General features: G+C 40.8%; 1 protein-coding gene across 8 annotated transcripts in view; it reads left to right on the top strand.

Annotated features, from left to right (window-relative positions):
- Positions 1-15,963, top strand: part of NRG1 (neuregulin 1) — a 950,601-nt gene extending 934,638 nt beyond the window's left edge. For 3 of the 8 annotated variants that reach the window (XM_054566056.1, XM_054566054.1, XM_054566058.1), the window contains 5 exons: positions 7,365-7,467; positions 8,976-9,102; positions 11,427-11,557; positions 12,336-12,542; positions 15,262-15,963. In XM_054566056.1, the coding sequence (XP_054422031.1) occupies positions 7,365-7,467; positions 8,976-9,102; positions 11,427-11,557; positions 12,336-12,542; positions 15,262-15,913 (1,220 nt within the window). In that variant the 3' untranslated portion in view covers positions 15,914-15,963. Of the gene's footprint in view, positions 1-2,781; positions 2,806-7,364; positions 7,468-8,975; positions 9,103-11,426; positions 11,558-12,335; positions 12,543-14,741; positions 14,863-15,261 lie in introns of those variants that run through there. The other 5 variants (XM_054566057.1, XM_054566055.1, XM_054566060.1 and 2 more) reach the window with 3 other exon arrangements.
- Positions 15,964-20,549: the final 4,586 nt, after the last annotated feature.

Below are 20,549 nucleotides of genomic sequence, written 5' to 3'. Positions count from 1 at the left end.
TATAAAATCCTAAAACAAAGGATCAGTGAGTCAGTATTTAATAGTGTCTGCAGACTCTTAGATTTAAATTAATTTTTTATATTGCTTACTGCACAGCAGGAAATCACATGTAGAAAAGGAAACTAAATTGTTTACAGTAACCTTTGTGTTTTTGAATTATTAATTTAATTTGAAAAATGTAGTGGCTAGGCAGCAGTTCAATAGGAAGCGTATGATGCATAATGAGCTGAAGCCAACATTAGATTAAATAGAATAGATAGAAAGTAATAACCTCTTCATAAAATGGAAAATGTTTGTGTATTATGCTTTTCTTGACTCACGAAGAAGAAACATAGCCACCAATAGTAAAAATAAATTAGAGTAGTGTTTGCTCCAGGTCTAGAATGACTGATGCATGTTTCCTCTGCTTGTTTCCTTGTTAGGGCTTATGGCCAGAAGAGATTCCAATTTTAAGTACCAATTTCCCTTTGAATTATTTGAAATTGGAGCTGCCTGATATGAATGACTTCCCATGAAATGAAATTATAGTTAGGCTCACAGACTTACCTATAAAACTGTAAATGCAGTAATATGTATGCATGGGCATGCTACTAATTTTATTGAAGACCTAACCAAGCTTTCTATGCAACTAATATAGATCATTAGCAGTGTTCACGTAGGCATGGAATAATGATTCTCTGGAAAGAGTTTATGTCGATATCTCTTGATTTTAACCCTTAAATTGTTACTGACTGGTAGGAGGAAAAGGCAAGCGATGGAAAGGGTTCTAGAGAGAAAAATTGAGTCACAGCCTCATGAAAATGTATAAGGAAATTTATTATCATTTCCTCTGAACATGAATTTTCATACTTTGGTGTTCCAAAGTTTATATGAAGGACACAAATGGAAAAAAACAATGTCCATTTGTCAAATCATTGCACAGAGGCAAGAGAAATTTGTTTTCATTTCAGTAAATTGTTTTGCTGTGAACATTGTGCAACCAAATTAACCCTACATCATCTGGCTTTTAATTTATGAAAAATTTAGGTTATCTGCCTAAGTCCCCTCGACCCAAAGCAGAGGGGACTCTCAATTATGCAAAGCGCCTGTCATTATCATGTACAATTTTATATATATCTATATATATTTTTAATCTGTGAAACCTCATTTCCTTAAGATGTGGCAAGTTTTTAAAGTCTAAACTCTTGACATATCCCAGGAGCTTTCAGAGATTTCCTAGCCATGAAATTGGTCAAAAGTAAACCTCCACGCAGTAATTGGCCCAAGATAAATGTCCAGACGTGTCTATTCTCCAAGCTATTAAAACCATCAGCTGTTGGCCGACCTATTTCACGGCCTCTATTCCACAGAGTTGCCCATGAGGCCCATGTTAATGTCCTAAGCATTTTGCCAATGAGAAATTAACTTGTCCAAAGTCACTGAACAGGTAAATGGCAGAGGCAGGACCTGAAACCAGGACAACTCCAGCACTCTTAGCTCCTACATTCCCCCACTGTATGAGACACTTTGTCCGGGCCCAAACTGATGGTTCTATCAGAGAAATACCCCACTACCATGTTTTCAAACTTAGAGGCACCCTGTCATTTTTTTCGACTGCCCTGGTATCTCCCAATCAGTCGACTCCTAGACCTCTGTGTTCTTTCCTCCCCTGCCTCTCCACCAACCGCACGAGGAGCTCCTACAGGGTCCCACCTGGTGAAATTTGATTAGCAATGTTTATTTCAAGAACAGGAAGTGTCATTGCCAGAGTATTTTTCCTTCTTTTCCCCATTTTCCCCCTTTCCTCATGTGAGCCCGTGCAGGCCCCACTGGTCCTGCAATTCTGGTACCTCCAGATCAGATCTGCCAGGATTGCGGGCTCACACCTGTCTGGCGCCTTCACTGGGCTGCCCCAGGCAGGTCCCCTGAATGCCTGCTGGCCAGCATCTGGGCATCAGCACTCAGCACTGCCCAGTGATCGTCTAACTGGCTCTCTGTCACTCAAGAGAGTGATAAATTAAAATTCACCAAAGATCCCTGGAATTGTATCCTCCCCCCACATATTTTTTAACAATTTGAAAAATCCATTGAACATGTACCATACAGAAATGACATGGAAACATTGCAAGCAGGTTCTGATGCCCCAGGGCTCTCCCTGGCTTGTGGGGCAGAAATGTTTGTTAAATATCCCATAAATGGTGGAGAAAGTAGAAGGTTAGGAGAAAGGAGGTAGAGTTCAAAAAAATTAACCAAAGCAACAAGAAATAGGAGAGCATAACTAATGAAAAATATAAATCCAATATGATAAAATTTTCAGACCAAATTTTTACCCCCTTGGCTTCTATCCTGGCCCTGCTGCTGTGTGTCTTTGGGGGGAAAAAAAACCCATAAAAACCTCAACTATCTGGAACTTTGCTTCTGCCTTTGAAAAAGAAAGGAATGAAATAATACCAAATTCCTTTTCCAATTATAAATACGATATTTCTATTCCCAAACTATGTAGAATAAGGAGCGTAGAAGAAAGTTCAGCTATACAACTTCTCCCTCAGTAAGGTCTTTTAAGGGTTAATAAAGACACAGTGTGCCGGTATTTGCACACCTCTTAAAAGAGAAGTTCCTTGTGTGGACTGTTGGAGGCGTACCTGAGCACTGCTTTGTTAACAACACCCTTTGTCCTGTTCAATGTGCACGCACAGAGAGCTGTAATAGTCATGTGTAATGTGTTTTGGAGTGCAGTGTATTGCTCTTTCTGAAACTTTTTTCCCTTTCTTTCTTTTTTTTGTCAACTTTCTGCATTGGCAGAGCATCTTGGGATTGAATTTATGGGTATGGACCAATCATCATTCCTTTTAGCCTGCAGAATTTAGAGCCTATGAGCTGAAATCTTTTTCCCTTCCCACTCTTCCCTTTCAGTTCCTAACAAATTTCCTTTTTCTTTAGAAGGGATCATACAGCTATAACAATGATTTCTCTGCTTCCAATCTATGATTAATTTACCAAAATGTTACTGAGTGCAAGCAGCTTTTAGATTCCCAAGCTTCACTTAGAGTTTAAAACCATCTCACCTGCTGCAAATTCACACCTATGTCACGTTCCTTGACCCACTGATGGGATCTGGCCATGCTGTAATTTCAGAGCCGGGGTAAGTTGGAGCGGTACGCAAGGCTACAAGAGGAACCAAACCAGGGACCTGAGCACCAGTGAAGTTTTACATACATCACCTTAAAAAAAACAGCACATCTTAGGCTGATGGTAGTTTGACATACACTATAAAAATCATTTAATACAGTAGCAGAGAAAGTTCTTACATTGCAATACGATACCACATGAACAGACATGAACTGCTCTGATCTTCTGGAGCTATTCAGGCATGACTCTAGTCAACTTCATTATCTCATGAGCAAGGAAATAGAAAACAGAGATAAGCCATGTGCTATTTTAGGTGGAAAGTCTAGTGCTAATGGAATTAAACTTGAGTCACAAAGATTATCCAGACAAATAATCAAACACTGCAAATGTAAAATATCTCCTACAAGAATATGAAATTGGGGCATGCTCCTTTTGAACATCTTCATCCTAAATAGTTGGTAGAAAAGACCAGCCTTGGAAGGAGAGGAAGCCACGCTACCTTCCCAGAGGATCCATGGCACAGACCCCAGGCCTCCTGGATGCTGCATACAACCCTGGACTGTGGTCATGGGTCCACAATGTCCTGATGAACGGCACGTCTGCTCCCTGTCCAGCTGGTGTCAGCAACATCGTACAGGGAGGGCACCCTACAGCTGCTGTCTCCTTTTGCCTGATAACATCACAGTTGACAGCTATCGCACTTTCTACAATTTGTGGACAATGAGGCCGTTGTAGGATCTAGCAGTTGCAGGAATAGAAACTCAATTAATTGCCTGCATCTCCAAGAAACTTCCCACATTTGTATGTGGTCTCTTGAATATCAAAGGACATCTCCCAGGAGTGAGAGGCAAGAGAGGGCACACCAGTGTCACTTGAGTGGCAGGTCATCTACTTGAGGGGAGTAGTCTATCACTTCCCTCGGGATAAAAATTGACTCACTTCTACAAAGGCTTATTGGCCTTCCCTGCAGGCAGGAAAAACATTTCACAATTTCCTCCCCTCTTCTTCCTAACAGCATCTTTGCTATTTTATCACTTTAGAGTCTGACCATAGAATTATTATCTCCATTCCCAAACAGTGAAGTAAGGTAAAGGGTGGTTCAGACATACCACTTCTCCCTCAGTAAGATTTCAAGGGTAAATAAAGACAGAGCTCCTGATATTTACTTTCCTCATAAAGCCTGTCCTTCTGGAGGCTCAGCAGCCCCCCGAGGCTAAGGAACCTTAGCCTCAGACCTTAAAGGTCAATTAAAGTTGAGGAAGAAGCGGCCTCTGTCACTTTGCCTGGCCAGATCACACTGAAAAACATGCTTGCTCTGAATGTGTCCAACCAAACCATGAAGTCTCAGCAGCATTTCCACTCATTGAGGCAGGTCTGCCAACTGGACTGAGGACGTCTTTTTTTCAGTGCTGCCTCTTATGTGGAGTTGTCCTATTGACCTCATCACACTAAGAAAAAATATAAGGGGAAAAGGAGGGTTTAAAAGAAACCATTGTTTACATTATTTTTCATCAGATATTTTTGTTATAACACATTCAATATTGTGGGGTGGGCAGTGGGCACCTGACCTAGCAAAACATTGGAAAATCAAATAGAAACCTAGATTAGAAACATTTAAGGCATTTAATAAATGCTGATGTGAATACAGAATCTGAGCCCCACATCTGTATTCTATGGGCCTTTGCTTTGGCTGTTTCACTTAGCACCTTTTCTTTACCCCTTGGCCTTCACTGGTCCCTTTTATTCCATAACTGACCTCACTGGGAAATGGGTACCTTGCTGCATAACACAGGCAGGGTGGGCCAGGCATCATATACCAGGTGCTCACAGACCCAGGCCAACCTACTCTTTTATCATTAACAACAATCAAAAAACTGAAAAACTGAGCGATCGAATCCCTGAGAGTACACACGGTACAACACCTTCCTTTACTTTTTGGATAGGTCTCATTTTTGTAGTTTGCCAAAGCAATTTCCCAGTTTTTTCCTAAAGATACGATGTTTAGATGCCAATGCTACCAAACCCTTATCATTTTAAGAGAAAAAAATAAACTGAAAAAAGCCACATAAGGCAGGGCCTTCATTTTCTCAGCAGTAATACTTTTACACTCCTTTCTTAATCAATGCTCCATAATCAAAGGCGCCTTGCTCTGTGTCCTGGGTCCCATGGAGAAGGATAAGCAGGTATATCCTAAGGGCTGATCTGGATGCCACGTCAATGAGGAGGCTCCAGGGGCATCAGCTCACAGCTTAACACCCCATAAAATGTAATTCCCTGTTCTATTTCTATGGGGGAGGGGAGGCAGCAGACACAAGCCATTAACACATAAGCATTCACATTCCACTCCTCACTTGACTTTTGCGGCACAGAAATATGCGGCAGCACTCTTTTGTCTCCTGGTTCATTGTTTCACAGCAGTACACCAGCTGCTTTGCTTCCTAATTGTGGCTTCCACATGCCGTCCGGCCTAGGTTAGGAGTTATGCTGTATGGGGCAACCCTTCCAACTCTGCATCCACCTCTCCTTCCTACCTGAGCATTTCCTCCCTCTGGTCTTCTGTTCTTTCTTTCCTGTTCCTCCCTTAGTATCAGGCATGCTGTGCCAGGGACTTCAGATGACTCCTTCACTTTTAACCTTGTTTTCCCTTGTACCTGACTTCCTCCCTCTCTCAGTCATTCTGTCAGTCTGTCTGTCCTCTTGGTTTGTTTTTCCTTTTCTACTTCCAACCTTTTGGTTTGTTTTTGTCTAATCTCTGCAGCCTTCTAGTCTTTTACCCACTGACTTCTGTTCTCCTCCTCCTCCTGTTAATAATCAGTGCTATATTAATTGGATTTGACAATGTTCCTGACCTGTTAGCTGGAATTTGATTACCATGGGCTTGGCTTGTAGGAAACGTTGTGTTTAACGATAAGGTCCACTGTATCGTAGAAATTAAAATGCACTTTTTCATTCCAAGGAAACTTCCTGCAAATTGCCCTCTGTCGTGAAGGAAAGAAGGCGTGGTTACTGAGCCTGAGAATGTAAACTGAAAATGTTCATAAGGCCCCATGTTGATGTCTAGATAAAAGATGTTCATTTGTATGATATTCTCAAGTTCTTGACGAGCTTATTAATCAGAAAACCACGTACAGCTTACACTGCTTATTATGCACTCGTTGAGTTCTCTTTCTCAGGAAACTGGAGATGATCTTCCAATAAGTGTAATTGCAGTAGTTGGAAGCTCAGCTCTTAAGGAATCAGGTTCACCATTAAGTCAGCCATTCTTGTTAAGAACCTGACCTACTGCATAATGAAGTCATCCATCTATTTGATTTGCAAATAGAAAGACTTCCATGAATAGGACACTTGCTGCATTTGGGGTACGATAGTACCTTGAGTTCAAAGTTCTAAGTATCATACTTCATGGTGTAATCTACATGAACTAATCTGCCATGTTAGTCAATGCAGGAGTGTATGATCTATTCCAAGCCACACTTATTTGTGCTAGCAGTTCCTCTACACAGATAGATGAGGTCTGTCAGTACAGTTGGTGACAGAATAATAACTGTCCTCCAAAGAACAAAACTTCACCTTGGCCCAGGACTATCCTACCCATAATTTTGGATTTTCTCTGATGCAGTGCCTTGCTGCTCCATACCATGTGGCTTCTGTTCACATTTTACTGTGAAAGCATAGGGATCCTCCTGCCCCAGTTTTGTTGCTATCTACAAGCCAAGCTCATCTTTGCAAATGTCTTTGAGTTTATTTTATTAAGTTAGAAATGGTTCTTTGTAAAGACCACTGGAATATGAAATAGTTGGGAAATCAAGAGAGACTGGGATGGGGAGGGAAGGGAGGACAAGAGGGTCCTGGGGTGCCAATCTCAGCTCCTTTTGTTGGCATGATTCCCGTTGTCTTTGCAAGAGAGGTTTGCAAGAGATTTTCATAAAATTAAAATTACAGTTTTAATGAAAGTTGTTTTATAATCAATATAAATGATTTGCTAATTTAATCCATATGTATCTATAGCTTATAATTAAAGTAATACTATAGCATACTACTTTGTATTGTCAATGGCCCCATCTGGCTTTGATGTTTATGCTCAAAATGTAGTTCAGAGCGTGCTGTACTTGAAGTATGTCTGCAAGAGTAATGAATTGCCACATATTTATTCTCTTGTGACCAAGGGCAATGTCATACAGCATGCCAACTGTTCAGTTGTAAGTCCTGGCAAGTGTAAGGGACCTTTGGTGACGTCTGCTCTCATCCCTTTCCAGAAGCGGAGGAGCTCTACCAGAAGAGAGTGCTGACCATCACTGGCATCTGCATCGCCCTGCTAGTGGTTGGCATCATGTGTGTGGTGGCCTACTGCAAAACCAAGTGAGCCTTCCTCCTCCGGCCTCCTCCCTCCTGCGTGCGCAGGCGCCGTAACCTGCCAGGGCTAGGCAGAAACCCGGCTCTGCAGCCCGGTCTCGATAAGAAGTGGGGAGAGTGGCCCCAGGGGACTTTTCCCCTTGTTTTTTCTTCTAAATAATCCATTTAGAGCACTTTTCCTAACCACACAATTAGGAAGCACAGCCTATCTCTGTGAAAATGTTCAGCAGGCTTCTAATAAGTGACCACTGCCCTGCGACCAGAGAAAGGGCTGGAAGGACAGGCTTCTATGGGGCCCCACATGCACGCATGTGTGTGGGGATGTGGGTGCACGCACCACCTTCTGAGAGGAGAGGCGTAGGTGCCAAACACTGCTGAGGACATGTCCCATTTGCACTGACGCTTCGAAGATAACGCTTGGTGGTGTTTGAGATGCCGGTTTCTGATCATTATACTGATTATTTTTCAATTCCATCTAAGTTTCCAGTTCAGGTACTCTCAAGCATGAGACGTACCAAAGGAATCTCATGGGAGGAAAATCAAGAAAAGCTTGCTTTGAAAGACCAAAAGGAACAACATTAAAATAGATTTGTGTTCACTATGTTTGATCCTTTAAACTGGGTCCGTATTAACAAATATAATTACTTTGTAGCATGAATTCCCTCCACTTTCTCTCTGATGTATAACCTCCACTTCAAGTCCAAAATAATATTAACGGTTTTGTTTTCTTGCTTCATCACATAAATTCTCTTGCCAACACCAATCATGGGGGTATTATTATGACCTAAATGTTGCATTGAGGAACAAAACTAATGCCATGAAATCAAGGGCATGGATGGTATTTTCTTAATACTCCAAGACTCAGTGCCAGAATTGAGTAAGTGATAGAGATAAGCCTTGATGGAGTCAAGCTTAAGAGTCTTTTTAGATATTTTAATATTTATTACCTAATCATACACAAGAGTGTTACTAGAGTAGGATCATGTTACAACTGTGCCAAAATCTGCAGGCAAAACATGCACACATCTTCACTCATGTGCAGTGCTATACATGCACACAAACTATGCATAATGTGCAGATTCCAAACTGACTGCCTTTTCTTAAGAGACAAACAGGCAAAATCATAAATGAAATCAGCTTTCTCAATTGCACAGCACAAATTATTACCTAAGACATCTGTAAGACATAGGCACAGATGGATGGATTAGGGAAGTTGGGGTTTTAGCCAAATACCAACTTGATTTCTTTTGTCTTCTCTTTCTCTCTTATCTCTCAGCAGTCCCGTTTAATTTCTGTAAGAATCCCATTCGGCTTCTTAAATCTATTTGCTGGGAACGTCTGGTTCCCCGTCGGCCCTTACAAAGGCAAATTCTGACATAAAATGGCGCATCCCTCCTTCCCCCTGCCTCACAACCAGTCCACGGTCTGAGTTAGATGTTGGCCAAATAAAGAATTGACTCTACTAAGAAATGTAAATGATAGAAAAAAGTCAATGCTCCCTTTTTCGTGTCTAGGAAGCAGCGGAAAAAGCTTCACGACCGGCTCCGGCAGAGTCTTCGGTCTGAGCGGAACAACATGGTGAACATAGCGAACGGGCCTCACCACCCTAATCCACCCACCGAGAACGTTCAGCTGGTGAATGTATGTTGACTCTGGCCAGTGGCAAAGCTGAGCATCTCTGCTCTGTTCAGGCACCTTGAAATTTATTTTCTAAAGCTCTTAGGCTCTTAGCCACTGCCATTAATCTCCATGGCTTCCAGGAATCCAAGGTTTTGCCAGGAGAAAATAATGGGAACATTTTTTAAAGTGGATTTGGTTACTGTAAAACCAGCACATTTCCTCTTCTAAAGTGTTCATTAAGGGGCTGGAATAATAATGTTGGGTTTGTTCTGTAGGGAGGCCATAACTGGAAGAAAGAAAAGAAAAACACAAAGAAAAACTAAGAAAATTAGTGTTACAAGAATGAGAAGGAAATGTTTTATTTTTATAATTTGGAAATGAAGGCTACTCCAGGCTATAACTGATTAGTACTGATAACTGAGCAAAGGGCTTGAGAGTGATTTGTATTAGAGGCATTTCACAGGCGCCTGATGATTTGCTGATTGATTTACATACAAAGGAATGGATTAAGGCATGGAAAGGTCAAGTGACTTATCAAACTTGCTTCTCAGCAAAACTGGAAAAACATAGTGCTTTCTTATTCCTCGACACTTTCTACATGGTGCCACACCCTCCAGATGAAGTATAGCCTTTAGGCATTCAGGTATTTTGTTTAAAATATACCAAGCACTAAGCCTTTAAATATAAAAAAAATCATAGAATATTAGATTGTGGAAAGTCTTTCAAGATCATCGTCCAAACCTCCCTTTTTTACAGATAAGGGCTAGTCTTGGACTCAGTTTTCCTGGCTTTGGAAGTATTGCTCTTCCAATTCCACTACAATTCTTACTATTTTCTTCATCTCTTTCTGATGTTTGGCTTTTTATAAGAAAAGCTTGAAGATGATCTTGCACTACATTTTCTATCCTATAGAAAAAAGGTATATTTTGTGTGGAATGAATATATCACCCAAGTCCAGAGCTGGACTTTACTAAACTGTCAGTAAGTCTTGCAGCAAAGACCTTCAGGAGATTGTTAGATTAAGGTGCTAGTGGGTTAACATACTTTGCTGCTTTCCTCCCCTGACCCAGTGTTCACTAGAATGTTCTGCACAGTTGATAAATGCACTCACTACAGCATACCTATAAGCTGTTGCTATGAATATTACAATATATAGGAAGCTGAGTGACTGCCTGGATTCTAATTATGGCTCAAGCTGTGGGACTTCAGGCTTTAATCTTTCTAAATCCTATTTGTTCATTATGAAAACGGGACTGAAAATAATACCTTCTTCAGAAAGTTCTTGTTAGCATTAAAGAAAAGAATCTATATAAAGCACTTAGCCCCGTGGCATTTAATGAGTGTTGAATAATTGTGAAATATTATTTTCATTAGATTCACTACGTTTACAATGCATTCCAAGGAGCAAGAGTGAAATGGTACACGAACTGGGAATAGCTCATTGTGTATGACACCACCACCTTTTCCTTAAAGCAAGCTAACTGTTCATACAGTGCGCAGAGATCCACGTGGAATAGCCTTTTCTCTAAGGGAACCAGTTGGAATTTCAAGCATAATTCAAGTTGAATATTTTGGGGGTTTCCACAAATATATCAAGTTCTTTCTGTGCACACAGTCCATCAGATTATAATGTGCCCCATTTCATCCAAGGTATTCCTTTCCATGCCTTACCCTCTTATTTAACTCAATTTAGTGTAAATATGAATAGCATTTAAAATCAACTTCAGAATGTGCCTCTCTCACCAAGGGAAGTCAGTAATAGCTACTGCGTGATTTGGTGATGCAAGTGAAGTTGAATGCATTTGCATTGCACATGGGTCCTCTATGTACCCAAGACATGTGACCTTGACAACCATTTTAAATCTTTCAGATCTCTCAGTAGCCTTGTTAGTCTTACCACTGACAAGTTAACAATTTTGATGGTATCATTTAAGCAACATGGGTACTAGGAAATTGTGAGGGAGAGGTAGATCCAAAATACAGAGACTTTAAACAAAATCTTCCTTTTCTTGTAACAACCAGGGAAAAAAGGAATATTGAACAATGATTTGCATTGAATTCTAGTTATGTTATCGACAGGAAACAAAACAGAAAAAAAAAATAGGTCTGTTTCTGATAATATGCGGTATAATTATAGGATCTACATTGAGGGTACATCCAAAGAGTAATTTATTAACTCCACTTACCAAATCTTAAGGCCATAGTAGCCAGGATAGGATTTGCTGTCTGGCCATAGGAGAAGTGAAATTTATCATGAAGCATGTGTACTAGATTTTTTTTGTACACAACAATGTTAGTGTTTTGATTTATATAAAGCTTCAAGTCGTGTCTCTTTGTTTATCCAGCAATATGTGTCTAAAAACATCATCTCCAGTGAGCATATTGTTGAGCGAGAAGTGGAGACGTCTTTTTCCACCAGTCACTACACCTCGACAGCTCATCACTCCACCACTGTCACACAGACTCCTAGTCACAGGTATGAGAACGAAAAAATGGCATGACATTTCTCCATGAACGAACTTTTGCATATTTCCTTGTGCTGTCATTGCCTAAGAAGGAACAGGAGACATGTATGGCGCAGTGGAATACAGTTAAATGTATCATTTGGGACAAAAACATCAACTGGCTCTGCCATTTAACGGCTGTTTAAATTTGAGCCTGAATTTTCTTCCTCATCAAACAAAGGGAAATAATACCTACCTCAAGGATTGTTGTTCCCCATTTTTAGAGGTTGCTGTTACTCTTTCCCAACCACTCACTGAATTGCTACACTGGGAAAAGTCTTAGATGCTATATGATACTTAGAAGTTGACTTCTCATAATGGTTGACTTGCCCTGGGAGATGCGCATGAGAAATTGGTTAAATTTGCAAATGCCCTGGTGACCAGTATCAAAATGCATGCTACCAAAGGCAACACTAGACTTCTAAGGGTAGCTCATTGGACAAGTGTTTCCTTTACCTAAGCCACTCAAAAACACAATGATTTTAAGACCACTTGGTACACAATGACATTTGATGAAAGCATTGAATGAGTGAGCAAATGAAGAACCTATATCCTTACAAAACCAATCTAAATCAAGATCCTTTCTATACCAAGTATCTTTGTAACAATTCTATTCTGAGATAAGTAACGTCATGGTAAACTACTGATGCACAGATAATTTGAAATATTTGTCAGGTCATTCTCTTTCATTTCCATTGTTGCATATAACTTTTTTAAATTACTTCCTTGCCTTTCATGTTTCCCCTCTAGCTGGAGCAATGGACACACCGAAAGCATCATTTCAGAAAGCCACTCTGTAATCATGATGTCATCCGTAGAAAACAGTAGGCACAGCAGCCCAACTGGGGGCCAAAGAGGACGTCTTAATGGCATAGGAGGCCCTCGTGAATGTAACAGCTTCCTCAGGCATGCCAGAGAAACCCCTGACTCCTACCGAGACTCTCCTCATAGTGAAAGGTAAAACCGAAGGGCAAAGCTACTGCAGAGGAGAAAGAACCCCAGTAAGAGAATCCCCATGAGCACCTGCGGTCTCACCTAAGGAAGTCTACTCTAATGAGAATAAGGGGCAGCAGTTGCCTGTTCTAGGAGTGCTCCTAGTTGATGAAGTCATCTTTCTGTTTGACTGAACTCATTTCTTCTGAGCTCCTCACGTCGTCCCAGTGGCAAACAGGCAACAGACTCTTAAAGAGCTGGAATGATTTGACGTGGAAGGTGCCGCACACTTGGAGTTCCTAGCTCTGGCCTTAGGCTCAGCCCCACTCGAGATCTGTTTCCTCAGTTGTAACTTTAGAGAGATGGCACCAGTGATTGATAAGGACCCTTCTATAATTCCAATTTGCCAGTTATCCAAACTCTGGTCGAACTGACCTCGTGTTTTCACGTACTAACTCTTCTTACCTTCCAGCCTCAGTTAAATCAAATCAAGGGCTATGTCACTGCTGACTGTCATGGGGAACAGGTGCTTGCTTTCCACCATAGAGTATCCCTTTTATGAATTCCAAGAAGGGATGAATAAATGAATCTTTTATATGCTGCGTCTGGCAGTCTTCACAGGTGGTTTTTAAAGCAGATATTGCCTCTGATATGGCCCTTTATTCCTGAATGTTTTGACTTTCCTCTGGGGGTATTGGATTGGGGTTGGGGGAGCTATGGCAGAAGTAAAATACAGAACAGAAGAAAGTGAACTGAAAGAGATGCTTAATAGGAATACTGATTCACAGTTTCTCTTTTTCCATTTTCACCTAAACTGGGAGAGAGTTTATATCCAGCCACCATTTCTAGCCTATCAGTAAGCTGTCATTTGTTTGTTTTCAAATCCAGTGGGGTTTGTCTCTTTATAAATGAAGAGACTGGGTCATCTCAGTCTAATCTTGGACCACTTGTTCAAAGCTTTACAGAATGTCAAATCAATATTTATTTGGTATTTACATGGGTGGAATAATTTTGACAGACATTTTCCACTCATGGACTGAGAAGTACCTAAAACAAAGGATGACCAGTTCTGGGCTTTCAGGTCATATAGAACCTGCTAATCACTGATTCAAGGGCCTCTCTATGAAATACTCCAAAATGGTATTTCAGAGTTTTATGGAATTAAAGGTTGTTCTGTTCATGTGTGAAAAAGTAGGTATTGATGCAAAACTGGTGTAAAAAATTAGTCTTAGATTCATAAAATTATATCTTTATGTATGAAGAAAGTTTATTTGTCCTATTTTAGTCTTTTTTAAAACCTGAAAAAGAGGTTAGTGATAAATTCTTCCTTCATCACTACATGTGACATCTATCTTTAAAGGTTGACATTTCCCTACTGTGGTAGGCCTCCTTGAATACCCCAGACATTCTCTGAGACTGCAAAACATACCTGAACCTAGAGATCATGGGGAGAAAAGATAAATCACTTTTGCATGCTGGTTGAATTTGGGTTAGCAATTCTTGGAGAGCTTAATTTAAGTATCCTCAAAGCAAAAAGTCTGAAGACTCGAGCCCCAAGTATTTCAATCTCCAGACACTTTCCCATTTTAGACGCAGCTAGATCTCACATCCATATAACTCTGAATCATGGCTGAGAAGCAAGGAAGTTAATGGGTTCCTGTAGCTACTGTTCAGAGGATGATGTCCTGGGTCATTACAGGTCATGTCAAATTAGACTCTGAGAATGCCAGTGTGAAGAAGAGAGTCGCTTCGTGTTATGCACTGGTAACATTTTTATAAAAAGCTGAGAAATGTGACTCTGAATAAGCCACATCTTCAGTGTCAAGTCAGGTCTCCTTATTCTGGGGGAAAAAACATGATATGGTAAAAAACAAACAAACAAACAAACAAGTCACTCTGTGCCTTCACAACAAGGTTCACTGAGCATTATACATAATATAACATAAGGTGTCATGGTACATCCAGTCTTGAGCAGTCACAAAGATAAGTCAAAGACTGATGCAGCTGTAAGTGTTGGAAGAAAGGTAGACCAGAGATTGAGCATACTACAAAGCCAACGTAAGGTTCCCTCAGGCTTATCTGTGGATGTCTTGGTCACTGGGATGGAGAGTTGCAAACTGAATGTTAACAAGTAGCATTTCGTGGAAAAATTTAAAGCACACAAATGTGTTACACTGTTATCAGGAATAAATCTAAGTCACTATGCTCTCTTTTTTTCATAAGACATAACCTTATAGCTGAGCTAAGGAGAAACAAGGCACACAGATCCAAATGCATGCAGATCCAGCTCTCAGCAACTCATCTTAGATCTTCTTCCATTCCCCATTTGGGCTTCATTCTCTAAGACCCCTTGGCCTTTAGGAAGGTATAGTATTTAAGTAATACTTCTTTCCTTTACAAACCCCTGAGCCTTGGTCCTTATAAACTGACAGGTTTCCAGGACCTAGTGCCCTCTTGTCTTGACTTGTTTTTATTTAAAATCATATGAGATTGAACATCATAAAAGCTTTCATGAGCTAGGCAATGTAGTTGATCTGTGCATGCCCTCCTGTAAGGAACCTCTTGGCTACATAATTTTAGATTCCAAGGGGGCGGAATGTCCTAGTGTAAAAGTCAAGAAGTATACAACGATTAGAGAGTCTTTGTTCTCTGATTTAATATCGTGAACTCTGTCCCCCTCACCCTCCCTACTCCATGCCTCTTATTCCACCACACTTATGCGGGGTATTCTGTGCTCACACAGGTATGTGTCAGCCATGACCACCCCGGCTCGTATGTCACCTGTAGATTTCCACACGCCAAGCTCCCCCAAATCGCCCCCTTCGGAAATGTCTCCACCTGTGTCCAGCACGACGGCATCCGTGCCCTCCATGGCAGTCAGCCCTTTTGTGGAAGAAGAGAGACCTCTGCTTCTGGTGACACCGCCCAGGCTGCGGGAGAAGTGTGACCACCACCCTCAGCAATTCAACTCCTTCCACCACAACCCCGCGCATGAGAGCAACAGCCTGCCCCCGAGCCCCTTGAGGATAGTGGAGGATGAGGAGTATGAAACGACCCAGGAGTACGAGCCAGCTCAAGAACCTGTTAAGAAACTCACCAACAGCCGGCGGGCCAAAAGAACCAAGCCCAATGGCCACATTGCCAACAGGTTGGAAATGGACAGCAACACAAGCGCTGAGAGCAGTAACTCAGAGAGTGAAACAGAAGATGAGAGAGTAGGTGAAGCGACACCTTTCCTGGGCATACAGAACCCCCTGGGAGCCAGTCTTGAGGCAGCACCTGCCTTCCGCCTGGCCGAGAGCAGGACTAACCCAGCAGGCCGCTTCTCTACACAGGAAGATTTGCAGGCCAGGCTGTCTAGTGTAATCGCTAACCAAGACCCTATCGCTGTATAAAACCTAAATAAACACATAGATTCACCTGTAAAACTTTATTTTATATAATAAAGTATTCCACCTTAAATTAAACAATTTATTTTATTTTAGCAGTTCTGCAAATAGAAAACAGGAAAAAAAACTTTTATAAATTAAATATATGTATGTAAAAATGTGTTATGTGCCATATGTAGCAATTTTTTACAGTATTTCAAAACGAGAAAGATATCAATGGTGCCTTTATGTTATGTTATGTCGAGAGCAAGTTTTGTACCATTACCGTGATTGCTTTTCCACAGTATTTCCGCAAAACCTCCCATATATTCAGTTTTTGCTGGCTTCTTGTGCATTGCATTATGATGTTGACCGGATGTATGATTTGCAAGACTTGCAACTGTTCCTCTGTTTGCTTACAGTAGCACCCAATCAGTCAGTACGTCTTGTAATGGCACATCCATCCAAATATTCTTTTCTTCTGTATGAAGTTTTCTTTTGCTTTCAGTATATGAAACGAGTCTGTCTACTCTGCCAGCCAAAGGTTTGCTTCACTGGGCTCTGAGATAATAGTAGATCCAACAGCATGCTACTATTAATTACAGCAGGAAACTGCATTAAGTAATGTTAAATATTAGGAAGAAAGTAATATTGTGATTTTAAAAAACTATATTATTAACCAGAAGACAGCTTGCTCTCACTCAAAGGAGCTGCCATTTATTTTGATTTATTTTTCTTGATAAGCAAGCAACAGTCTGGGGGGTAGCAGAGAAACTGGGTTCTGGCTTGCTATCAGAGTTAAGTCCAAAACCTTACAAGAGGACTCAATGTCACTTTCTCTCTGGAGGAATGACACAGCAGCTCATCTAGTTGAAGACTAAACCATGGCTGGGAAAGGTACAATCATTCCTGACTTGTATTTTTCACTGATTTCAGAGCCAGTGATTGGTTGTGTCTTCTCGGCTCAAAACAGACATGCTATGGCACAAAAACCCCAGCTCAAACAGCACACTTAGCAATTTGTCTGAAATGCTTCTAGAGTGAAATGTGCCTGCTGTACGTAGTGGTGACTTGTCATCTTGGGGAAATAGAGTGTCTAGAAGGAGTGACTGTATAGAAGACACAGGTGGAGAGCAGCTGTGTGACTGGGATGCAATTTTATACAGTTTTGTTGACCGCTCCTTTCTCCTCATTCTTCCTCTCTTGTTTTTCAATGTTGCCTTGATTAGGTCATAACTATGCATGAACATTCTTGTCAGGAATGGCCAATGTGCATGTGATTTGTGATTAGTAAGAACCTCCCGCAGAGATACTTCACCGGGAAACATCAATAGTGTTGGAAGATGGCACATTTCCTTGCAGAGATGCCCCCTCCTGTGTACTGACCTCTCGATTTGCAGCCTGTACCACCCACGTCCCCCTTTTCTTACTTTTTGCTTTACTGTCATAAAACAGGACTAAGATGAGCCTAAACTTTGCCTGTTCTCTTGTAATTGTAAATCCAAAGATGGCTTATAGGTATTGGCATTTGAAATAACTGCTAATCCAGAAAAGCAAGAGACTTTTTTTTTTTAATTGGAGGCTGCATTCAATGACCTCCCTGATGTCTGTCAAATCAGGCTGGGGCTTTACTTAGGTTCCAAGCAGACTCCTAGGAGTCATGTGACAAGATAGGGAACAGGTTAGCAGGGGGATCAAATTACTGGGCATGCAGTCAATGAGAGTAATTGCTTCTTGTTTGAAGGTGAACTGAACCTATTTCTTCATCAAATCTCTAAGGTAAAGGTAAAGGAAAGAAATAACATGCAGGAAGAAATAACATGCTTAGAAGAAAGGTGCAGGTGGAACGTGAGTCCTGTCATTGAGCTCCTACATGTTTCCGCCACCCACAGAGATACAGGTGCTTGACGTCAGTCTGAGTATTTGGTCTCCCCAGCTGCCCTTCATTGTTCACATACCACGTTCTCCATGCCCAGCAGTGTCCTCATCAGCTTGTCGACCTGCAGAGAGGGGACTCTCACAGGCTGCACGAGATGCACTGATTTCCCAGGTCTGTAGAAACAAGTATGCTCATGGCGGGAGCACGGTCAACCCAAAGCAGTTCTATAGGTTACTTAAATGTTGCCTTTGAAGGGCGTGAGTCAGTCTTATACTATTTCAATAAAAAACTTCCTATCATGAACTAAAACTCTAAAATTTCTATTTCAAATTCTACAGACTTTGGAGTATTCAAATGTCTCATTCTGGAGAATTCCAGGAATAAATAAAATCTGTTGAGAGCAATGAACAACATTTCCATGAGTATGAAAATAGCTGTAAATTTTCAGGTTGCGAAAATATGTGAAAACTTAGGATAAGAGGAAATATCATTTCACACTTGACTCTGGTCACTCACAGAGGTGACATTAGTTGGGACAGCATTACCATCTGTAGAGTAAGAGCTTCCCGTGATGAGAAAGGCCAGCTGACTCCTCAGGGTTATCTGCTGCAGCTGCCAAATTTGTGTTCACAAGGACACCTCCGATGTTTAATTGCCACGTGGCTCTCAACCAACCCTGTGTATAAACACAGGCAGGGCTGTGGCAATTCAAAGGAGCGTGAACCTTTGTTCCCAGCATATGAAAAACTTTCCTGGGTTTTTGGGTAGTGGAAATTGCCCAGAAGTTCAACAGCAACTTTGTTCCCTGGGCCTGAAACTATATCCCACTGAAGGGTATGCAGTGGAACATAGTATATGCAAAACTCCTTGTTTTCACTCAAGGTTCCTTTTCTGTCCTACCGTCCTTTTCTGTCTAGTGTGACTTTTCTTCAAGAGTACCTGGACAGCCTCATGCTTGCTACAAAATAGCACTCGACCTGGGTGCATGTGAATGTGTTTCAAACACCAACATGCCATATCTTCTTTGTTTAAGTGTGACCGTCTTGATAGTTTATCCAGGGTAACTTGCTCAGTAATTATTCCTTTTTTTTTTTTTTTTCTTTTTTGGACTGGGGTTGAAAGGTGCATGGCTCACATTGGTGACTATAAGGAAGGCCTGGCTTTTTCATTCAGTACTGGCTGCATTCCACCAGCCACAGAGATTTCTACCTATAAAGACCCCTGAAACACTGCAGAGAAGTGCAGACAAAAGGAAATGGCCACATATCACAAGTTCTATTATATATTCTTTTGTAAATACATATTGTACATTACTTGGATGTTTTCCTAAATCATTTACTGTCTTTATGAGTTAATGTCAGATTTTTACTCTCTCAACTTACTGTATAACATTGTAAATAACATAATGTCCTTTATTATTTATATTTAAGCATCTAACATAGAGTTGTTTTCATATAATTTTAAGATAAATGTCAAAAATATATGTTTTTTTTGTTTTTCTTTGCTTTAAAATTATGTATCTTTTCCTTTTTCTTTTTTTAAATAATTTATTGTTCAGGAGAAAGAATGTATATGTAATTGAAACTATTTGAAGAATGCACATTTGAAGGCCGTGGGGTACTGATAAACTAAAGAATTTATTATCCAAAATACCAAGCAATAAGTAATTGTGATTTATTTAAAGGTTTGTTCATTTTCCATGAAAGACATGCTGCAATAAAAATGCTACTCTGTGGAGACCCGGGAGTGTTGCTCAGCAGACTAAGGTTTCAGTCTGTTAGACCAGCACCTTTCATGTTCCTGCAACAGCTGTGTTAATTTTAGGAATGTGTTTGATGGACCCCACGATCATCTTGTCTGTCCATTGCTTATACTGCACTACCTATTCTTCAATCATCTTCTGCCTCTTGATTCCGCTTGCCACTATATTCCTTGTTGAAGGGGCCACAACCAAGCAATATGATGCCATACCCCATTCCACGCAATAACATCAGAGGAGACATTTTGGGGGCGCGATCGCCTGGGTCCTGGTTGTTAACATGTTCTGTAGTGACAGAAAGAAGCTTCTTCAGACTAATGGAAATGTTAGTATGGCAGCCCCATGCAGCCGTGAAAAGACAACTTGTCATCGTGACCCAAATAGCCCGAAGGCCACCATGCCTAGAACACCCATGAAAATTGGGCCATGCTAAGCTTTCCTATATCTTCGGTCAATTTCTTTTCCATCAGGCTCTTAATGTGTCGGTTCACAATTTTAAGAGGAGATAAGGCGAATTTGGGCTCATTCCCCTCATTTTATCAATAAATTAAATTCCATGTCCATCTTACCACTCAGGGAAGAGCCTATGCATGAGAAATTTCCCACATCCTAAGACTCATAGAAATGAGGATATTACTTTTCTTACTGAAATTAGCCTAAACAAAAGCCATATTTTAACAAATAGATATTTGCATGGGTGGTACTTTCTATATATTTCAAGTGTTTTACTCATTATTCCAACTATGATAAGGGCTTCTGAAGTATATGAAGGAGAGGCCTGCCATCCTTTGGGGTACACAGACGCCCCCTCTGAAGTTTGAGGGTACCCTGAGGCTTCCCATCAACATCATTCCATACATGTTTGTGATTCCTATGACCTACTAACAGATCCTCTCTGAAACAGTCTGGATGTCTAGGAGATTTGAAGCGTGATCTTTGTGCTAGTTTTTACTGTTTATATTACTAAATTTTCAAAACTACTCAGAAACCTCTTATTTGTGTCAATCGTGATTCACACACACACC

This window comes from Pteronotus mesoamericanus, unplaced genomic scaffold (genome assembly GCF_021234165.1).
Source record: "Pteronotus mesoamericanus isolate MK-2021 breed Mesoamerican mustached bat unplaced genomic scaffold, CSHL_Meso_final contig_169, whole genome shotgun sequence".
In the NCBI taxonomy this organism is placed as follows: Eukaryota; Metazoa; Chordata; class Mammalia; order Chiroptera; family Mormoopidae; genus Pteronotus; species Pteronotus mesoamericanus.
Note: the sequence above shows the minus strand (reverse complement) of the source record. Positions and strands in the feature narration are given on the sequence as shown.